This window comes from Osmia bicornis, chromosome 6 (assembly GCF_907164935.1).
Source record: "Osmia bicornis bicornis chromosome 6, iOsmBic2.1, whole genome shotgun sequence".
Lineage (NCBI taxonomy): Eukaryota > Metazoa > Arthropoda > Insecta > Hymenoptera > Megachilidae > Osmia > Osmia bicornis.
Genome location: NC_060221.1, coordinates 7475942 through 7498282, shown reverse-complemented (window position 1 = coordinate 7498282; position 22341 = coordinate 7475942). Strand labels below are relative to the sequence as shown.

The following is a 22341-nucleotide window of genomic DNA, read 5'->3' as shown; positions in this document are numbered from 1 at the left end:
TCGTCATTCCTTACACGAAATAGGTTGAATTGCGTTGTACTTTTCTTCTATCGCTTTGAATGATCGAGCTTCGCAGTTTCAGTTACTCTGATGTATCTGGATGGACGATACAATTGGGTATCACTAGGAGACACTCTCACACTTATCTGGGACAGAAGCTGAAGGTGAAGACTGTGGTTCCTCACCCGAATTACAATTTGGGGGTTGCTCAAGACAACGACGTGGCTTTGTTCCAGGTAAACGATCCGTTACCAATTCTTACGTTTGTTCTAGTAGACTTACCATGAAACTGTGAATTCTGTTCGTTTAGCTGGAAAAGCGAGTACAGTTTCACGAACATTTAAGGCCAGTCTGTTTGCCAAGTGCTAACATGCATCTCACGCCTGGGACAATTTGTACCGTGATCGGTTGGGGCAAGAAAAACGACACCGATTGTACGTATGGCATATTGATAGTTCATCGATGCCAATGTCTATAATGAATTTGAACGTTACAGCATCGCAGTATGAACCATCTGTGAACGAAGTCCGAGTTCCAGTGCTGAACAGAGAAATTTGTAATTTGTGGCTTGCGGTGAACGTAACCGATGGAATGATTTGCGCCGGTTATGCAGACGGAGGAAAGGATGCGTGTCAAGTGAGTTCCTTTGGGAAAATCTTTCAATTTGAACTCTGACTATAACTGGAAAAATTACAGTTCAAAATTATAATTGTTTAATAATGACAGATAATTAATTTTCTAAACAGGGTGACTCTGGGGGCCCTTTATTATGTCAAGATGAACACGACAAAGAAAAATGGTTCGTCGGTGGTATAGTAAGTTGGGGCATAAATTGTGCTCAACCAAAGTTACCAGGTGTCTATGCATACGTACCGAAATATGTGCCCTGGATTAGAAGCGAGATAGCTAAACACTCTGACATGGGTATGGGTTGATAAAAAAGAACGAAGATGAGATCCAATACTGGCTCGTAAGATCTAATTAAACGTATAAAGTTAAGACAATAATTGTTAGCGACAATAAGCTGTGGGTACTTTCTAGTCGATGCTCTAAGAAACTTTGTTACCAAGTATATACACCTAGTTAGATACAATTATTATAGTTGTTTGCGTTGATCTAACTGGCAAAGGTTTCACTTTGTTACGGAAAACGGTGTTCTCTTTTAAATAGCACATTTTGAGACGTTGTACCTTCATCGAACTTTAAAGACAATACAGAAAATCTCTACACTGACAGATATTTTAGAACTTGACATTTTCATAATTTTCAGCTGAATCAAAATAGTCGAGGACTTCCTCGTTTCTTAATAAGAAGAAGAATTAATTCTTACACTCATCTCATTCTTTCTTTTCAGTCACGTCAAATTTGACAATATAAAAGGACACCTTAAAAAGAAAAAATTGATCGATATGGTTCAGAAGTTTCATGATTCCTTCAAAGTTAACCGTGTTATTCAATTTCCATTTCCACGCGTTTTCGAGTATTTTACAATCTAGTCGAATGAAACTAGACGACGAACAGGAGGACGTTCCACTTCGATCAATTTCTAAACGCGTGTGTGTCTATGATAGGAAACCTAAGTAAGAATGCGAAACAAAGCAACGGTGAAATAAATGGAAACATATTACGAGGGAAGAAAGCTTCGATAAATGAACGAGCTTTCGTCGCCATTTTCTAGAAATCAAAGCTCGTGTGTAATCTAGAAACGTTTGTAAATTAACGGAAGCAGTGCGTAGAAGGCAAAATCTAATACGAAACGATCAGACAAATATTTCGCATCAGATGCGACTGAAAAATATAAAATAAAAATACATTTTCTATCGCCATGTATGCGCCACAAAGTGGCGATGAGTCAAAGGGTGTGCGTTTTTTATTCGACTCCAAATTGGGTAAAAGATGGATAGCGTTTATGATACGAATTCGTGAAAAATAGCATTCAAAAATGAAGAAAAAAATAGGTGGATAATTTTGTACGAATTTTATAAACGCACACCCGGTGTAGGAAAAGTGTCCTACGCATGCTGCATAAGATGCACTTATGTATTGATAGGTAATCATAAGGGTAAGGATTTAGAATGTTAACTATTATTGATACGACTAATATAAGATAGATGTTTGTTAACGTAAATATAATATTATGGTATATGTACGTGTCTAGAATTATATGTGTTAATTATATACTAATGTAAAGGCAGAGAAACATATACAAATACGTATGTAAAAATAGATTATACGTGTACGTGTTAGGATTGGAGCTGAGCGAATTTGATAGCTTAATTTTCGAATCATTACCTATGAAATATTATTAAAAATACAACGTTTTATAGTAAAAACGTAATTCTGATTAAAAGAAATAGAAATCGAATTTCCTCTAAGACAATAATGATAAATCACACCAATATTTGATTACCAACAAGTAACAGGGATAATTAATCAAAATTAATTAAAATGATCTGGTAGCTCAGCTTCCTATTTAAAGCTTTGAATATATACGTATTAATATAATATCTCGTTTATGTTTCGAATGTGATCATTAAAGAATAAGGATATTTGAAACATAAATGGTACATTAAGAAAACGAGTGCCGCTTCTAGTGTCACATTAGCGCAATGACGAGGAATTAGATTAGATTATAGGCTAAATACATGTTGACTGAATTCTAGGGACAATACTCTGCACCAGCACTTTTTTGATCCGCACCCGCAGATGGAAAAGAATAGTTTTTAATGCGACTAATACTTTGTACTGGATGTATATTGTTTACGATGAAAAACTAGGAGCCTTACTAATTGACTTAGACTTTTTCTAAGCGATAAGATTAGCGGTATTGTTGGTCAGGACAATAATATTTCCACTCTTCTTCACTTTTTTTCAAAAGTTTTTCCATCAAATTTCAATTAAAATCGATACGATTTCTCAATTTTAAGAAAGATATTATTCTAAAGCCTGAAAAATATCTTCTTCTTTCTTCTTCAATCCATTTTCGGAAGCCTAACGCTTCTTCTCGCTTCTCAACATCCTGTTTCGCTAATTTTCTCATCCGAAATTCCTATTTTCAATAAAATGCTCATTTTTAAAAAAATGACTATAAAACTTCAATAGTATTTCTTTGAACTCGTTTCCAGAAGTTCGACGCTTGTTCTCGCTTTCTAGAATTCCGGTTCGTTGCTTTTCCTATTTGAATATCTCTTGTTTGAACGAAATGCTCACTTTGCTACCCCAAATAAACGCGCGTTAGAGGATTAAAGTCTTCCTTAGTATCCAGACAACAGTTAGTTGTAAGCGAGGAGTTAATGTAAATTAATAATAACCGACAATGCTGTGTGAGCAGACAATAAATAATATTAGGAAATGATCCAACATGGACAATAAACTAGTATATAAGCACTCTAGGGTAATATAATTTTAAGCGTAATGTTTATGGTGACTGTTGCATAGTTTTCTGTTTTGTGTGTGAATGTGAGTGTGTGTTGTTGCGTTTCGATTGTTATTAGCTGTATGTTTAAATGATAATTTAACACGTTGACTGTCGTAGTGAAGATAGAATAGATAACATAAATTATGTTATCCTTGTTTTCTTTGAATAATTATTTGATTATATTACATTCGAAACCTTTTTCAAATAATTAAAAAATGAAAACAACAGAATATTTCTAAAATGGTAAATTGAAGCACTGTATCAAAAAATGAATTTTTAATAAATATAATTGTCTCTACTACGGCAGTCAAGATGTTAAAAAGTGGCGGATGTAAATTTAGCAATTTTAGAGACAGACAGATATTGAGGAACCTAAATTCTAAAATAGAGGTGGCTAAAATATTTCAAGCCTTCAAACATCTTACGTTTCAAGAAACATAAAATAATTCTAAAAAAGAAATATCCATGTTCGAATTAAGTTCCAGCAATTATTTCTTTTTTGACCATAGTATCCGGCAGCGATTGTATCGATAAATAAAATAGTAAACCTTTAACGTAAGTTTCTGCCTGTCATAGTACTTCAAATAATTTACATAAATCTTTGTTAGCCTGCGTGCGAGTATAAAGAGAAGAGTATTAAACGCACCGAAACGATGAAGTTAAAAATCAAATGGACAATCAGGATTCTTAGAAGGTGTTCGATGATATTTTTCTAAACTGACGAGGTGATGTGAAGTACCTATACTCTGAGCAATCTCTTCATTTTATTCCATACAAGATATTCAAAAAAATATCATAAATGACAAATAATCGTATGTTTATTTATCAGAAACGGCAATCGTATTATAATTCAATACTACCATGTCATATATTTAATTTATGAATATTTTCATAAATATTCCTTATGATCAAAGAGGATAGGTATTGTGAAAAGAATGAACGTGAATAGATAGTGTTCAGTGTTTAAAGAGCGTGAATTAAACGATGGTTTTTGTTTCATGGATAATTTAAATGGTTTTCTACGCGCAAGTCAATACTTGTAGTCAATACTTTAGGAGTAGGGATATCGTGTTTTCACATGTAGGTGATGGTTGTAAAGTTTGTACATGTTAAGTATGTGAAACCTTCGAGTAAACCTTTTTCACTTCAGTTAAATAATTATTTTATAGTAAATAAATGTCTTTGTATTGTTATTGACGCCTAAGGGTGCTTGAGAAATTCACTAGGTACCTATGAAGACACAGAATCTGATAGATACTTAGGGATACTTATGGTGTCCTAGGAAATCATGTGTTTACCTATGAAGGTATAAGAGTATTTAATGGGTGCCCAGGTATCCCTATGATTAGTTATGGAAGTCTGGGAATACCTATGGAGACTTAGGGATCCCTAGGGAAATATTGCAGTATCTAATAGGTACCTAGATATAGCTACGAAAGCCTAGGGATCCCTATGGATATCTATGGAAGCCTAAGGATCCCTATGGGTACCTAGGGAAATATTGCAGTATCTAATAGGTACCTAGGTGTACCTACGAAAGCCTAGAGATCCCTATGGATATCTATGGAAGCCTAAGGATCTCTATAAATATCTATGGAAACCCTATTTAAAAACCTAGGGATCTCTAGGAGTGCCTGTAAGTGCCAATGGGTGGTTATGGAAGCCTAATTTTTAGGATGCTGATAATTACTTTGACTCGAGGGTGACACGAAATGCTGCGCACAAAATACCGGTGTCATTAAGGAAGAATCTTCTTCAGAAAGAAGACTCGACAGCTAGGTCTTCGAAAGATAAAATTACGGAACTGCGTAACTACTCCTGTGAAGTCAATGTCGATTAGCGAGCTATCCTAACGATAAACTGTATTCAATTATCGATAAGAAATGCTACTCGTAAGCTGTTTAATAACGTAGTATACTCTTGCATACACACGTTAGAAATATATTTGTATATCTCGAAGGGTTTACACTCGAACATAAAAACAGGCTAATCTTAAGCGAGATGAATTCTAAGGAAAGAATTGCGAAAGAAACGTATCTGACGAACAGCTATGGTGAACGATAAATTTATGAAATATTTAGAAATATTTATGAGAATGCAAAGAAACGTTGCCAGTATACAATCGTTACTTGAGCTTGAAGGTATTAAATCAACGATCACTCGAGCCCGAGCCGATCAAATTAACGTCAATTCGACATTTCCGTAGAGAAAGAAATGAAGAAAGTAAAATTGTAAGAAAAGCGACAGGATGAATGAATATTTTGAACGATTCGACTCGTGTTTGATGGATCACAATTTAAAATAATCTGCTCTGAGATCTTTCTTTTGAAAAAACATTCAGTTTTTAACAATTTAAAAAAGATTCAATTAATAAGATCAAATCTTCACCAAATAATTTCACTGTTTCTTTGAAAGATCACGAGCAATCCGTAAGAAAACATATATACAGGGTGTTCCAAAAGGAAACGACGTTTTCCTTGAAACAGCCTGTAGACGAAATATTACACCAAGTACGTATATACTCGTGTAATTAACCGCGTGTTGAAAACGCATTTATACGCTACGTGTTTCGTCCCGTGTTCTGTTCACCAGAAATCGTCCATCAAAGAAATTATTTACAACGAAAGGCAGAAACAATCATAGCAGTCGTACGATCGCAAAAATAAATTGTTTAATCCTTGCCTAATAGACCCACTTCAACTAATTGTTAGCAAACGATGATAGTCGAATAGAACACGGGGTTGTTTAAATGTGATTGCTTCTTGTGCCCGGCACAAATCCTAATCGTACAATCAGTGGTCTATATATACATTAAAGAAAATTGCTATGTTTGCAGAATTATCGAGTAATTATAAAATAAGCGATTAGAAAGGTAAAATGATAAGTGAAACGTGTATATTAATTAACTGGTAAGCTGATGTTTCTATGTTGTGTATATGTTGCATAGATGTACATATATACATGTATACACGCACGCATACGTATATTTATGATGTGCATACAACAGTACACGTATAGACAATGCTGAGTCTAAATAAGCTTTTCAGAAGTCAAACTGATTGATTAAATTTTTGTTAATTGAATGCAGGATTTTTTAATAGACCAAACCTTTATTCCTTATAAGGTTTGTATAAAATATTAATTACCACTAAAAAAATTAGTAATTCGGAAAACTAACAATTTTATAATGTACTTAGGTGAAGTAAAATTTTCAAATATAATTTTATCAATTATCATTTTTTTTTTTTTGAAATATTAATTTTGCAAATTTTTCTTTTCATTAGCTTGACTTCTGTGATGCTTTCTTAATCGTAGGTAAATATACCCCACACGTTCTGTGTCACTGTGATTGGTACCATAGACTTAGATAAGTGTTGTATCTATTATATTAGACGTGTAATTAACGTTAACACGTTGACAGTCCTGGTGGACACTATAAATTTAATATAATCGAATAATAAAAACGGAACGAACAGCAGTATTATTATACGAAGTGTGTAAAGTAGCAAATTGAAAAATTAAATAACTGTATTCTTATAATTGCGATTATAATTATTCACATTTTTACCGTGGCAGTGAACGTGTTAACGAGAGACAGAGACAGTCATTGCCTGTCGATCGCTTGAACGCGATTTGCTTCGATATTTCGTGCTTAAAAGGCTTAAGAATCTTTGATTAATTATTTTATACGTTATTCTAAAATACATTTTTCAGCACTCTTTCATGTTTTAGCTTCGGCAAACAGCTTCAAATTTAACTTTTGCTCTTAAAAAGAGTCTTTAAAATGGGTGATTAAACAGCTTCTATAGGCTTTAACAGTTGCATTAATGAAATTAGAATGGAAATAAACGAGACATTGTTTTGGTAAGGCATAACGCTGTTAGATTCGATGCTTGCACTGCCTATCATCGTGAAAAATGACTGTCCTCTGGCGTGGATACCGCACAATAAACAATATTGTTGCATATATCGCTGTTAACTACCCATAAAAATTAAAAGCAAAAAAATACTTCAGTACTTTCCCATTATCTCGGCTCAATGTAATTTTTATCAAAAAGATATAACGGTGATTTTTCTTTACTTAAATTATTTAAAAAATTCTTTTACCAATTGTCAAATCTGCAAGGTGTACAAATTTAAAATTATTACAAGAACACTTGAATAAAATCTTCTGTTAATAATAGCAAATACAGTTGGGTCGAGGTAATGGAAAAGTGGGAAAACTCTAAAACGAAGAAAAAACTAATATTCATAAGTATCTGGTAGTAAATTATGAGAAGATAATTAATACAAAATGAACTTACTCTTGCTGGCCGAGAGTTGTAGCGTGTCGATTAGCAGTATGTATAAAATATATGAAGATGTATCTATTTACCTACACGGTATCACGTTTAGAAGAAGAATGAAGAGAAAACTAAAAGGAGTCAAGTGTTTCGCGTGAACTGAACGTTAGAGAGAATTTATAATAGGAACGAATGAACTCTCCAATTTGTAACACTTTTCTATTCAAACTTTACGCTTCATTTGGGAATTTTGTATAAATTCAAAATTGTATTCCTACATTTTTATGTGAATTTAATTTTATTGGGAATACCTTTACTTTTCTAATGGTTTCTATTCAAGAGCCTGTGTTAAATGAAAAGAATATTTATTTTTGCAGATTGATCGCGGGTGAAAATCGTCTAATTTTAAAGTACAAACAAAGAGCAACGTTCACGAGACATATCCGGACATATCGTAGCAAAAAAAATTTATGAAACGAGACCGACATTCGATTTTTTCGAACAGCGGAAGTTGATCAATCGATTCGAATGCAATCTGCAATAATAGATATTGTTTTTGAGAGAAACGTGTGCTGTGAGTTCGTGAACACGACTCGGTTCGGTACAAAGAATTATATATTAAAAGAACATTTTAAAAAGAAGCAAACATGATAAGAAAAAGATGTATGTGTTGTAAGAAGATATTATACGCGAGCAAAAAAAGAAACTATATATATATGATGAATATTGATATATATGATATATTTATGGAAAATTCGTGTTGACAAATAAATTATGTATTAACAATTCTGCGTTCTTTACATTTTCTTTGACCCTGCATAGAAAACTGTTATAATATACAACTTAACAATATTAAATTTTTGAGAATCTTAGACTACAAGGTTCTGCATCCCATCCGAAGAGACGAGACAGTAAATGCGTGTAAATTGATGTGCTCGAAGCAGGCTCGGCTCACAGTATACAAACCTCGACCGAAATGTTTGAAGAACTGGAAACAACTGAGCTCCGACCCTGCGTCGAGCGCGAAAATTTGTAAACATATGCTGACTCGTCTCATTGGACGGATTATAATTGAAATTAAATTACCCTCCTTTGGTGAAGTTCCATTAGTGCATCGCACCATCTATCAGGTAAAGACTGAATGTTTTTAAGAATCCGAAGTGTACTCAATGGATCATCGAAACTATATGTGGCGCTCCATCGAAGGCAATCTCTGAACTAACATTCAATGACATTTTTACGCTCTCTGGTGATGAAACCACGAAGTGCATTTAGTGCACCAACCAGGAGATAGCGCCACTATCGCGTCTAAAATTTTACCCAGGAATAGTTCGCCTTATTTTGCACTAGATGACGCTATCATTCGATTTTTAAACTTTTTACCGCGGACGTTACATTAAATGGACCCTCAAATTTCCCAAATATAAAAACAATTGTATTTTATGTTAAATAGAGCTGCTCAGAAACTAAATTCTCTAGGGGTACTTAAAAAAAAAGCTTCATTTATGGATTACTAAACCCCTTCTTCCACTGTAATCATCAACCCTTTAAATTCCAAGTCAATTTCTTCTCTAAACCCACTTAATTCTTCAAATCCCTTTACAAGTAGGTTCTAATAAAAAAAAAAAGAAAAGAATCAGAGAAAACCGTATCAATGTCATTTTGAATTCACTTAATCCTGTCCTAGTTAAAAAAAGAAGGGCTGCAAGCTAAGATTCATGAAGGGTAGCTGCATATGTCGTCCCCCGAAAGAAAGAGTGTCACAGTAATCCTTAGACGGTGATTACACATTTTGCCTGAACATTCAACGTGACACGAAGCGACTAGTAACCGGGGTCGTTGCATAAAGGATTCCTTTATGCGAAGAGTCCTTCGTGGGCCGGGATAATAGAGTGAGAATCTGTGGCGAACGATGCACGAGATAGGATTTATAGCGATTTGAAATCTATCCGCGTGAAATCTGTCCTGATAGAAGGCTAAATGTCGCATCTCGTTTTCGAGAAATTTTTTAAACAGATACATGGTACTGCCATTGGTGTTTAAAGGATTAAAATTGGCGTACTGATATTAAAATATCAGTATTGATGTTTGTATTGGAATATTACTCCCAAGATTAGACTACTGCTATTAATATCGCTATTGGCATAAAATTCGCATCGATGGCCAGCAAGAAATCATAAAAATAATAAAAATCAAGGAGCTGAAGCAAGAAAACGTGAAAAGAGAAAAAGTTGGTTAGATTTATTCGCTTACGAACACGGTCTCTTCCCCGAAGCAGGATCCATGGTTGATTTAGTGCGCGGTATAAGCGCGACGGAAAATGCGTCGGAACCGGACGAAATAAATGTTCTTAAGCAGCATGCCAATAAATAACGGTTTATTAACGTACTAATGCCTCGCGTGAAATTAACGGAAGTCCATGGCAGGAGACGCGGCGAAGACGGAGGTACCGCGAAACTGGAAGTCTTAAATGAACGCAACCGCACGCTGCGGTTCTAATTAAAACAAACACCATTAGAAGTTTTAGCTGAGATTTATAATCGCGCTTTTACTTTTTGTATCTCGTTTCTGACGTTTCGACGAGTACTTTACTTCCTAATTTAAATCGTTTTGTTGGCGAAAAAACAAAAGTTTTTAGAAATTAAGAAAATTTATCCTGACCTTTTCGTCGAGTAACTTCCTCACCGGTGTCCTTCGTTCAAAACGATAAGAAATTTCTTCAGCTGAAATGTAAGAAATACGAACGTTATACCCAATGAAATAATAATTATATTTGAACAGGTGCTCGTTAGTAATTGAGTCGTCGCGATGGTTATAGCGCGCAAATAAACATCCAATTTAATTGGTTAGTTTACGTCCAGGGAATTTTCTAATTAAAGCTACACCTATCTATGCACCGTTTGCGTGAGTAAATTTATATTAAAATTTATTTTTATGAACCACCGGTAATTTTATGATAAAAATAACGCACCTTTCACTTCCGAATATTATAAAGAAATTCAGAAGGGTGATTAGATGTTGCTAGTTGATTAACTGAGGGATGGTTGCATAAATTTAAACCAAACGAAGCATCTCTCACGATCAACGAGACCCTAAGACGTCAGATCTTGTCGCCGATAGAATTCGAATATTTTTCCAAGGCTTAATGAGCAGGGAACGCGATCGCGGAGAATACTAAGGGTAGACGAGGGTGCAGTTGGTGAACAGTGTGTATCAACGTTTAGACACCCGCTGGGTGATCCGTCTAATCCGGATTTAAACTCGCGTGTGCACGTTGCACTTGGTTGCATCCACGTGTGTGTATCTTCGATGAATTTTACACGAACATTTGATACAAATAGCCTGTAGCTTTTTCTTCTTCCTTACAAATTTGAGAAACTTCGAAACAGTGTAATTAATTTTAATATATAACACTGTGAATACTATGGTAAGTTTGCTTAATGAAAAGACCAACATTACCATTGCGAAAGGATTAATCCAATAAAGAAAAACATCAGTAAAGCATCTCTCTTAATAAAAGCTGCCACGTTTTAATTACAAACTTACTATCAGGAAACTTGGCTCGGTTATATATCAACGAAGCGAAACAACAGCGACACTGTTTATTAATTTATCATCGCCGGTCGGAAGGAGAAGCGTTGTTCCTTTTAATTATTCCTTAATTAAAAATCCACCGTTCCGGGATTAAGCGTGGCCAGTGTTCGCCCTCTTGTAAACGCCTGCTCCCTTTACCGAGCACTTCCTAGCCTCTTCATTCACTGGCTGGACGCTCACTTCATTTCGCACCACGCGAATACTGTTAATCGGTTTAAGAGGATCACGGAAGGATAAACCGAATTAAGGTGTCGAATATTCGAGCATCTGTTCCTTTGAGATCCTTACGAGCCCTGTGATAGCGATCTTCAAAGGGGTAGGTGTAGGAAAAATGAGAATAAGAATGGTATTCAAGCACGTGCTGCGAAAAGTATTAAAGTATTAGAGATTCGAACGATAGAATCCTATTTTCAATTTGGTTTCGTTCGAAGAAGCGAGACAGACTAATTACGTCTTGAAAGTCCCATTAGAATTATTTGTCATTCTTGCCTACCCAAAATGATCAATTTTATTTCATTAATCACGCTGTCAGTGAGCTGGTAATTCTTCAGCTTTCGCAATTTATTTCGGCTAGTTAACGTCTCCACCCCGTGTTTTCAGCCGTGGAATCAGCGTGATTTCTTCGCCAGGGTAATTTTCTGCTCCGCGTTCCGCTCGAAACGAAGAGATGACGCCGTTTCGCCTCGTTTGCCTTCATTGTTTTTCCATCACGCGGATACCTGCTGACCCATGCTACTCACGGTAATCAACCGAACCTGAAGAAAACTATTTACTCACGGTGAATTTTCATACGGCAAACAAACTCGTTAACCGAACGTTTTGCAATCATCCCGAGATCTTTCGTTGATTTTATAAAAGAAGGACATTTTCATTGAACATATGAGAAAATAATAATTGATACTTAAAACGTACCATCTGCGATATACCGAAACCCTTCAACCACCCTTTCAACATCTCCATTATCATTAATAAAAAAAAAAAGAAAACATTGAATAATTCATAACCAGCGTGTTCTTTCGCGATAATTCTGTTTCCAAAATACTAGTCGATGAATGTTGTTGATCGACATGCGGGCTCCATGAATTCCGTATAGGTTCGAGGGTAGATTCACCCCCCACGCGTCGAACAGGGGGTTGGATAGGAACGATCCGGTAGCAATTGACTAGTAATCGAGTAATACTCTGACGATCAGGATAACTGGCGTTATCTAGATGCCGGGAATTAGGTGTATTGTGACGAAGCTCGTTACACCGTGTATCGAGGTCGAAACAATTAACCCTTCGCGTGGGAGGGATGGTATTAAATGAAATCGAATTGCGACCTCCCTATGACGTCTAATTGACATGATCATATCAGCAGCGTCGTCTTTCAACCCTTGCTCGTTTGTTTCGAGACGATGCTCGAGGTAATTGAACGTCATTGGGGTTGTAATTATTTGATCAACTATACTCACTAATTATGCGAGAAATTAAAAATGTCGTCGTTGGAAGAATTCAGACATACCGTTTACTATACTCGGACAGGGTTAAATGATAAATTAAGAGCGTATCGATGCACGGGTGCAGAGGCAAGGGTCAGCCTTTAAAACAAACGTGTAATTTACCAGTGGCTAACCTGCTTCGGATTCCAACCTTCGTGACTATAATACCAAGGAGGGCAATGGGTCGAACGAGCCCTCGAGGATTATGATGGGTTATACTTTAGTAGGCGGAGAGGACTCCCGTTTAAGCAGTAATTAAGCCTCGCCACGCCCTCGGTCACGCTTCTTCTAACTCGCGAACCGCTCGAGGATGAACCTCTCTGCGACTGTAAATTATTAGGAAAGTCGAACAGGGCAACTTCAGGGACTTTTGAGAACGGTACCTTACAACAAGAAATACTTGGAATTTTCTCAAATGGTAATAAGTATTAATTTGGAGATTTTGAGTAAAAAATCACAGGGGTGTAATTTAGAGTGTAAATTTAAAAAACACTTTGAAATATCTTAATATTTCATAAAATGTTTCCAACAGATATTTTGAAGCTATATGTTTCTTCCAAGGATCATTAATATGATGATTAAAGGTATCTATTGCTTCCACGAAACTAAGGCAGAGACTCGCGAGTCGCCGATAACAAATTTATAATTCATTCAACGCTCAGACCAACAAATTACACGCGTCAACACACGGAGCTCACCAGGAGAACGCAGAAGCTGGAACAGAGAGAGAGAGGAGAGGTGGTACGGGGGTGGTGGATGGTTCGATCGTATAAATCTCACGTATTCGGCGGCGTGACGGCCTCTAACGATATATTCTGATATAATTAAAACAATAAATAAGATGGCATCCCACAGTGAGCACCGGGGGTCGAAGTCTAGCTACGTTTCTGCCCCCATACTATATTTCTATCTCTTTCCATCCCTTTCTCTACGTTTTGCACCGTGATCTCGTTGCTGCTTTCCAGAAATTACTTTTACCACGTACAACCCCCCGCTTTCTAGCTAACTAGGGCATCTTGGATTCCAAGAGATGAGCCAAACCCACTGGAACCCTTCACGCTTGCTGATTTCCTAACAGAAACCGGTGTTCCGATATTTTATCGAAAAGGAGCTTATTTTTATGAAGAATAGTTTATCTATTTCTGCAACGAAATCAACTGCATAATTACAATTTTCCACCCCAATTTATGTCTAAAAAAATATAACAATCCATAAAATAATACACGATAGCAGAATCATTTTTACAGCAAGTTGGTGCAACCACCTGTGTTCCTTATCTCTGGTCATCAACCACCCTCCTCATTCGCACAAACGACTCGCAAGCACTTCATCTTCGAAAAGAAGAAGCAAGATAAATAAAAGAGAAAAGAAAGAACGCCAGATGTAACACGCGAACGCGTGTAGGGGCAGTAACAGGCTCCTCCGTGTTCATTGAGTTTCAACCCCTTCGAAGTAGTCGATCCTTTTTCTTCCTGTTCCCGAGTCCCATTATTTTTCCAGGGAACCAGGCGGCGTCTGGGCGCGCGTCCATCGGAATGTCTGGCATTTCTGTTGGCTATCTCGAGCCACAGCGAAACAGTTGTCCTCTTGGTAGTGTCTCGTGTAAGACACGCGAATCTTTCACTCTCTTTATCGTTTCGGTAACCAGAAACTCGTCTTTGCTGCTTTTCTACAGGGAATCGTTGGTTGTTCGAATACGAAGTTTTGGAAAAAAGATTTTTTGGCTTTCATCCAGGGAAAACGAATGGACGATACTTTAGCCGTTCGGCACACGCGACCATGAAGATTCCTATCTGCTCATGATAAATTACTGTCCCTACATGGGACCCTTCTCGCCCCCTCGGTGTTCTCCCGATCCAACAGTTCCTCTTCTTCGTGTCCAGCGCCCTCCAGCACCCGGTTTCACCTTAATATTAATTTGCCCTTCCATTGACCATTTTTATTACTCGCATATCTTACTGCCAACTTATTCTCTGTTGATCCTTTCAGGATCTTCCTGTGTCTTGGGTACGAGTAGATATCGAATTGAAAATTTCATTTTTGATTTTTATTTCATTTTCTTCAGGGTTGATAGAAACGAAACGAAGAACGATGCGTTATTTAAAACTTTAATATCTTTACGTATAAGTACTTCTATTTATGCCTGATAAATAGTGGAATAGTTTCTTCACCCTTTCTCCATGAATATTCCAAAATTTCTCATCAATACGATTCAAGAATTGTTGAAGAACTCTTTACCTGCAAGAGGCGTGTCTTCCAGGCGAAACATCATCGTGACCGAACGATTAATTACCTCGATGACCGTTCAAAATTCTCTGTTACCAATCAACCCTCGGTATTCTTCCCTGTCCCAAAGGGGTATTTCGCGCCACCCTCTCGAGATACGTGGGTCAGTCTCCAGGCGTGGTCGTCGTCCAGAACGAAAGAAATCGTGTAAAACGGTTAAACGTTTACTCGAGAGACTTCGATGCAAATTGTATCGATTGTTCGAGCAGCGAAGAAATTTGTCATCGAGCTTGTTCTCGAGAAAGGCGTGGCTGGCAGGAGTTTTCCTTCTTCGCTGTTTCCCTCGTTTTGCATGCCGATGAAAAATAGCGATTCGCCCGGGAATATCCAGCAACAGGTAGTCAACTGTCGATGTTTCTACGCTGCACGGTCTTACACGAGGTGATTTATGAATCAGAACCATGCAAATTTCCTTTCTTCCGGCGAAACTCTTCCTACGTTTCTCGAGGAGGTGATGGATGTGTTTCGCCACGTCGAATGATACAATCTGATTTCAGCCCTTTGCGAATAGAAGAAGATAGAAAACCGATGAGATTTCAGGAATTTTTAATATTGATATCTTCCCAAAATTTCCTCAAATAAACTGCAATCGTGTACACAGCATCAGAGCATAAATTTATACCCGACGGTGGTTCTTTTTCATTGTTCTATCGATAGGGAGAGGTTTTAATCAAACACCGCGTGTAAATCTCATAGGAAGTTACGAAAGCGTGCCGGTGCGGTCCGTTACGCCGAGTCTCTTTGAAGCGGCATTTTCGACAAAAGGTAATACGCAATTATTAGACGCGGTGGTCGTCTCTGTTTCGCACCCCATAAGCCAGCCACGTACAGAGGGAGCGGAAGAGTGAGGAACGGTGTCCCATGGTGCACGGCAGCGGTGTCCTCTGAGGGTTTTCAACGCCGTGGCCCTCGCCACCACGCCTTGACAAGTATATCGTGGAATTTAATATAGAAGCTTGCTCCAAGGGCAGGGAAATATGTGAAATACGACAAAAGGTACGAGTTCATTCCACGATGGTGTCGATGCATCCGCGTTACTTGTTCGAGGCACAATATTATCACTGGCTTTATTGAAGAGCGAGATTTGGGAATCTGTGAAATTTCAGCGAAATTTAGGGTGGCATGAGCGAGGGTTGAGAAATCTCTGGTATCGAAATGCCTTCATCGGACAGATGATTATCTTGGCGAAGTTGAAGAGGAATTCCGTCGAAAGAAACGCATTCGAACGTGAAGGGCGAAAGAAGCCCTCGAGGGCCTGGGTAACGGGTCGAGCACGTGCGCAGAAGTACGTTGGAGAAGCGAAAACAGTCGTTGAGATTTCAGGGTGGATTGAGACGCAAGAAATCGCTCTCTCCGCGGGTATCGAGGCGCGCGACGTTCGCAAAGAAAGAAACGAAAAGGCTCCTTTCAGAAGGCAAACTAGGGTGACGGGAATAGAAGGGGGATGCATCTCATCAATGCGACCTCTACGCAGCGATTTCGTAAAAGTCGCCTCTTTTGCCGGGCCCCATTCCGCGACTCTTAAAAGCTCTTTCCATCGATTGTTCCCGGTTGGAACAAAACCCAGGCACCTGCTCCCTTTCGGCATCGAATTACCCCCCTTTTTACCGGCCTAAAAGTCGAACACCTGAGAGAAATGTTCGCTGGGGGCAGTCCGGATCCGCTACCCCAGCCCGAGCAGCGTCCTTTAACGCGCATTGTGATGCTCGACATGAGAACGGAAGTGCAAATTATAGTCCTCGCGAGTCTACTGATTTTTCTCACGATCGGTCCTTACACGCCACGGGACGACTCGGTGACTTCGTTGTACCCGCGAGTAATAGAGGAACGGAATGAATGGGGTCCACGTCGCGTTTCCTCGATGCTCGGACGCGATGATGATCATTTCTGTCGGCGATGGTGACGGTTAACGGTAGACACGGGAGGACGGTTGGAAATCGTCAACGATTCGGTACCTCGCTGTTGGATGCTGAAGAAACGGATCAAAGGAGTCAAAGGAGAATCGAAGAAAGATTTTTTAACACTTGGAAACCGGTGACTGAGTTTATTTAAATAGAAGAAGTTCGACTCTGTAATTCCTGATGACTGTCTCTAAGAAGATAATTGGTTATATTAATTCTAAATCCTGTGGATGGTTACAGAGTAAAAGTGGGTACAGGTGGTAAATAATAGACACGAAGATTTAACGATCTTAAGATATCGGCATAGTATTCTACACGATCACGAAAGCGAACAATTATTCAGGGTGAGGTATTTATGCGACGAGGGCTACTCGAACAAAGAATACTTCATTTCTTCGAGCCCCATTGTCCTAGATCCTATTAGACCAGTCCTATTGAAATTCCCTTAAGCAGCTGCCCTTTGCTAACCCTCCGGTATTCTTGTCCCTGCATTTTCGCTAATTGTTCGGTATCCACAAAAACACTTGTAACAGTCGCGGTAATCGACGATAACTCGTAATTAAAAAAATCTTGTAACATCACCCACGTGCGGATGATGTGTTAATCAACGCGTGTAACGTGTTCCAAGAGGAATGACGAAGATACGTTGAATTGAAACAAGTTGATCGAAGGAAAAAGGCGTGGAAGAAGGAGACGAAGTCGTCGTTGGTTCGAGCCAAACGTGTTGAAGGATAATCAATGAGAGTGGACGATAATGTCCGGCCCGGCTAAGATGGCGTTGAGACAAGAAAACTACTCGGTGTAACGACCGTTAAAAAGGAAAAAAGGAAGCGACTGGGAGCAGCTGAGCTTCCGATTGGCTGGCGAACCGCTGGGCGGGAACTCGACAATCGACTTTTACAGTCTCTTGCTCTTTCACCCGTGGCCCAACGAACGCTGCAACGATCAACTAACTGGATCTTGCAATCTGCACATTCCAACCGATCGAGGACGCTCGATCTTCTATTTTTCATCTTATTACATTAGGTGATTAAACATCGAGGGATTTGGATATTTGCAAAATTTCAATTTTCATTCATTTTTCTAACCAATTACAAATTTTTTTCGTCGAACTTTATGAAAGAAATTCGAGGACACGTTTCGCGATTTTCGCCAACCGAGGGTACTAAGTCGCCGATCTATTACACAACTTTCATTACAGGATTTTCATTCATTTTTTTAACAAATTTCAAATTCTTCTCGTCGAAATTTAGAAGAGGAATTAGGTACCATAGAGTATCAATCAGTGGCACGTTTCGCGATCCTCGCCAACCGAGGGTACCGAGTCATCGACCTATTACACAACTTTCATTCATTTTTCTAACAAATTTCAAATTCTTTTCGTCGAAATTTAGGAAAGGAATTAGGCACCATAGTGTATCAATCGGTGGCACGTTTCACGATCCTCGCCAACAGAGTGTATCGAGTCACCGACCTATTACACAACTTTCACTCGCGTGCTTTTCAGCATCGTGGTCCACGCGTTATCCTGTTTCGTTCTTTCGTTGGCTGTCGGCAAGTCCGCATTAAAGAGGCGGCCGCATCCTCGGCGTGCCAAGTCACGCCTCCCGTGGTGCTTGTTGTCATTGTCGGTACCCGCAATCACGCAATGATCACGCACACGCGAGTAACCGATCGCGCGGGTACCGGGAACGCCGACGAGATCGATCCTTTTCGGGACCCGGGCAATCAAAGAGGCCGAAAGTGGACCGACGTTCTTCCGAATGGTCGCGTCGATGACGTGGTCGCTTCTTCAACGGTGATCCTGCTTCTCCTCGTGATCATCGACCGAGTTGAAGTCTCCGAACACGACAGGGTTGGAAGGCAGGAAGGAAGCCTCGAATTTTCGTAGAAAGACCAAATGGATGTAACTTTAGCGAACATCCCAGTTTCCCAAAGATTTACAGCGTCAGTTTCTTTTTTTTGCGCCCTGTTTGCAAAAAGTAGCGCAAAATTTACGACCACCTTTATTGCCTCCCGACTGCGTTTTCTCGTTGAAACTAGACAAACGTGGGAGGAAGAGCAAAACGAAACGGTAAATCGCCATTGAACTTGCTGCAACTGTCTCTTCTGTGGCAATAACGGTAGATGTACGAGGCGATAAATAAGAAATTGTTGGTAACAGCGGTTTTTCTACTAAAAAGCAACTCAAAAAAAGAGAGATCTAAAAGATCTCAGATTTAAGATTGAACTGAAAATTATATAAGAGTCGAAAAGTCAAAATTCTCGAAAATCAACCCTACAACCCCTCGGCATCATCACGAACAACTTCATTTTTTTTTTTTGAAAGGAATCGAACGTGACTGGATTCGAAGTTCGGTGTTTTCATTGTTCAATTGAGCGGCGCGTTTGTGATCCTCATTAGCCGACGAGGAGGACCGCCTCAATGGCTATACACGCGCCCGATACCTTCGAGGGAGGAAGATGAAAAAAGGACGAGTCGCGGGTGGAAGGAGCGTATCAATTGTATCGATGCATTGTTGTTCGTCGAACGAGCAGATGAGTTTCGCTCAAAGATGCTTTTAGTCATTGTGACTGGATCCATCGAACGGTCGGCTCGAAATGGGCCGACCATGATCAATTCGAGGTTAGCTATTTGGGCGCGTGGGGATTGTTCCACCCTTTTTCGATTACTCCGATCGATTTGGTAGAAAAACTCCGCACGATGATTATGCTCGGCTAGAAATATGAAATTGCATTGTACGTATTAATAATGCACTTGAGTAACACGAGTTGCAACTGAAAAATTGACATCGATAAAGAAGACTCGTAAACCAAGATAATCAAGATGGGAATAAATATGCGTAACCAATCTAGTGACTGAGAAATATGCATCGCAAATCAACGTGACCGAGGAATATGCATAGCAAACACTCGTAACTGGGAAAGAGACGTCCTAAAGTTTTCAAGAAAATAAAGTGTCAACGAGAAATGCAAATAACTGCGCACAGATTCCATCGTTTCTAAGCAACCCCACTAGGAATCATCCATTATGAACTTCTTCAATTGCATAGTAATGACAATCTCTCATCAATCTGAGGATGTCCTATATCGCCACGACAATGAAGGACCACGTGTGGCGATAAGTAGATACGCAACAGAAGAAATAGCAAGTTGCAAACAAATTTTCTTGCTACTCTTCATCATTTCTTAACCTTTTAGCGCGCAATTCTGAAGCAACTCGAAAAACGTTTCATCGCGTCAAAGGGTTAATAGCAAGTTCGAAGATTTGTATAAATGAATTTCATTCTACGTCGCGTCTTTATTAGCAATCTAATATCGTGCTCGCCTCTGGGGTAGAATAAAGGGCGAGACACCCTTGAAAATTCCCAACTTGCTCGTCACCTTTTACCAACAAATGCCTTTCGAGCGACGAGGAAAGCACTCGAAGGAAACGGGAGCAACGTGTTCGAACGGGAAGGTAAATCCTTCAAGGGTTTCGCGACGTGGCACGAGAGGAACGTGGTGTGTTGTCGCCAGTTTACCAAGCTTTTCTCGGCTTGCACGCGCTATTTCGCGCGTGCTATACGCGCGCGAACGCTTCAAGTATTCCTGAAGCGTTCTGAAACATCTGGCCTCGTACTCGAACCGGAGTCGAGTGGATTCTCGAGCGAAGTGGTCCTCGACGCGAGCGAGCCGTCGAAATATAAAGCGTTTCCGCGCTTTTGAGCTTCGTCGCGCGCGCCACGAAGCTGACGACGCGGAAGATCGTAGTCGGCTGACGGTCTCCATTCGCTTCCGTTGTTCCACGATTCTCGAGCGTTCATTCACTTCCGCTTCGTCCGCCTGAAGATGCCTAATAAACGATTTTGCTCACTATTCACCGGCTGGCTTACGTCTGCAAACATTCTGCCGCGAAGACTTAATTAACTCCTTAAGAGGTCGATGACTTTTAGAAAAAGAAAATTGTAATTACGTACGCGATAAGTTTGCAAGCATTTCGGAAGATGTGGTAGACTTAAAAACGATTTAACACGAGTAATAAAGGCGGTATCGATGATCTTACTTCGATGGAGCGATCGTAAGGAATGATCAGAATATTTGTTATAGGGCTTTGAATTCAGCTGAGAACGGCTCGGGGAACAAACGAACAAGCTTACAGGAGACCGGTAGCTTTATCGTATGCGACGTTTTTCGGGGTGGCACGCGTGTCGACCGTGAGCACCAAGTCGAATTTCGCACGTATGCGTCTGCGAATGCCAAGTGAATCCCGGTGGCGTGCAGGAAAGACCCCCCGCGAATAAGAGTTCATTGTCGCGGTTGCTTATGGGGGTTCGCGTTGTTCAATGCGTTTACCCGTCTCGAGTCTGCTCTGTTCTTTGTAATTTCGTCGGCGATCCGGAAAACGATGCCTTCCAATGAAATTCTACTCTACCTCTGTCTTCAATGGAAAATTTTCAGATCTTATGCAGAAACCTTTTGCCTTCTTTTTAACGAAGACATCAAACGACACTTGGAACGATCGCAGACGGCGCATTAATTAAAAAATTAATTGTGCTGCAAGTGAGATTCAGGTTTGTCACGTTTGAACCGTGTAATATTATACGACGAGGAGGTAAATGGAACTCTTGCTCGAGGTTCTCGATAACGTCAGGTAGGAGAAGGTACGCGAAACGCAAAAATCCAGGCAGAAACGAGCGCGTCAATCAAATGACCAGTAGCAGACAGAGAAGACCCCCCGCGAACGGGGTACACGGTGGCCATGGAGGAGGTGGGGGGCTCGTGGCGGGTGCCATTGTCGCGGTACCTCGCGGGGGTTCCTCGCGATTGAATGGGCCGTCACCCTGGGAGGCATCGCGACGCCCGTTTTCGCTCTCTATAATTTTAACAGCCGACTCGATGATTTCGTCTCTCCGACCGCTCTCCTTCCTCTCTTTTCTTTTCCCTTCATTTCCCCCCTTTTTCGCTTTGCAATCGTTGCTCGAAAAAAAAAACAACTGCCGCCCGGGCCACCTGGTTGTTCTAAGCCGATCGAACAGAAAATCTCGGTGCTGTTTCTTGGCCACCAGGACTAAACCGAAAAACCAGCCGACTGCTGCTGACCAAATGTCAACGAACTCCTAGCACCATCCAGATTGAACATGAAAACGAAATTATAGATGAATTCAAAGCGACGTTTATCTTAGGAAATTCTTAGATGAACGATAGAGTCGACTTCAACTCAAAGTTGCTATTTTATCTATAATTTTTTATTAACCGGTTGATTATTGAATATAAATTAATTATTTTACTACAGCTCCGATCGAACACGTTCAGATTAAGATAACTGAAAGGAAGATGAACTGTACCCAAAGCAGCTTCACCGACAAAATGGCGAGTTTCTGAGATCGCTCACGCAGC

General features: G+C 39.5%; 1 protein-coding gene and 1 long non-coding RNA gene across 2 annotated transcripts in view; one reads left to right on the top strand and one right to left on the bottom strand.

Moving 5' to 3' along the window:
* LOC114871964 overlaps nt 1-6621 on the top strand; it is a 42772-nt gene extending 36151 nt beyond the window's left edge. The window contains exons 17-20 of the mRNA XM_029178625.2: nt 77-236; nt 311-434; nt 497-636; nt 747-6621. Of these exons, the coding sequence (XP_029034458.2) occupies nt 77-236; nt 311-434; nt 497-636; nt 747-935 (613 nt within the window). The 3' untranslated portion in view covers nt 936-6621. The remainder of the gene's footprint in view (nt 1-76; nt 237-310; nt 435-496; nt 637-746) is intronic.
* LOC123987865 overlaps nt 1-22341 on the bottom strand; it is a 90803-nt gene that overhangs the window by 36598 nt on the left and 31864 nt on the right. The window contains exon 2 of the long non-coding RNA XR_006829506.1: nt 10363-10424. This is a non-coding gene — a long non-coding RNA (uncharacterized LOC123987865). The remainder of the gene's footprint in view (nt 1-10362; nt 10425-22341) is intronic.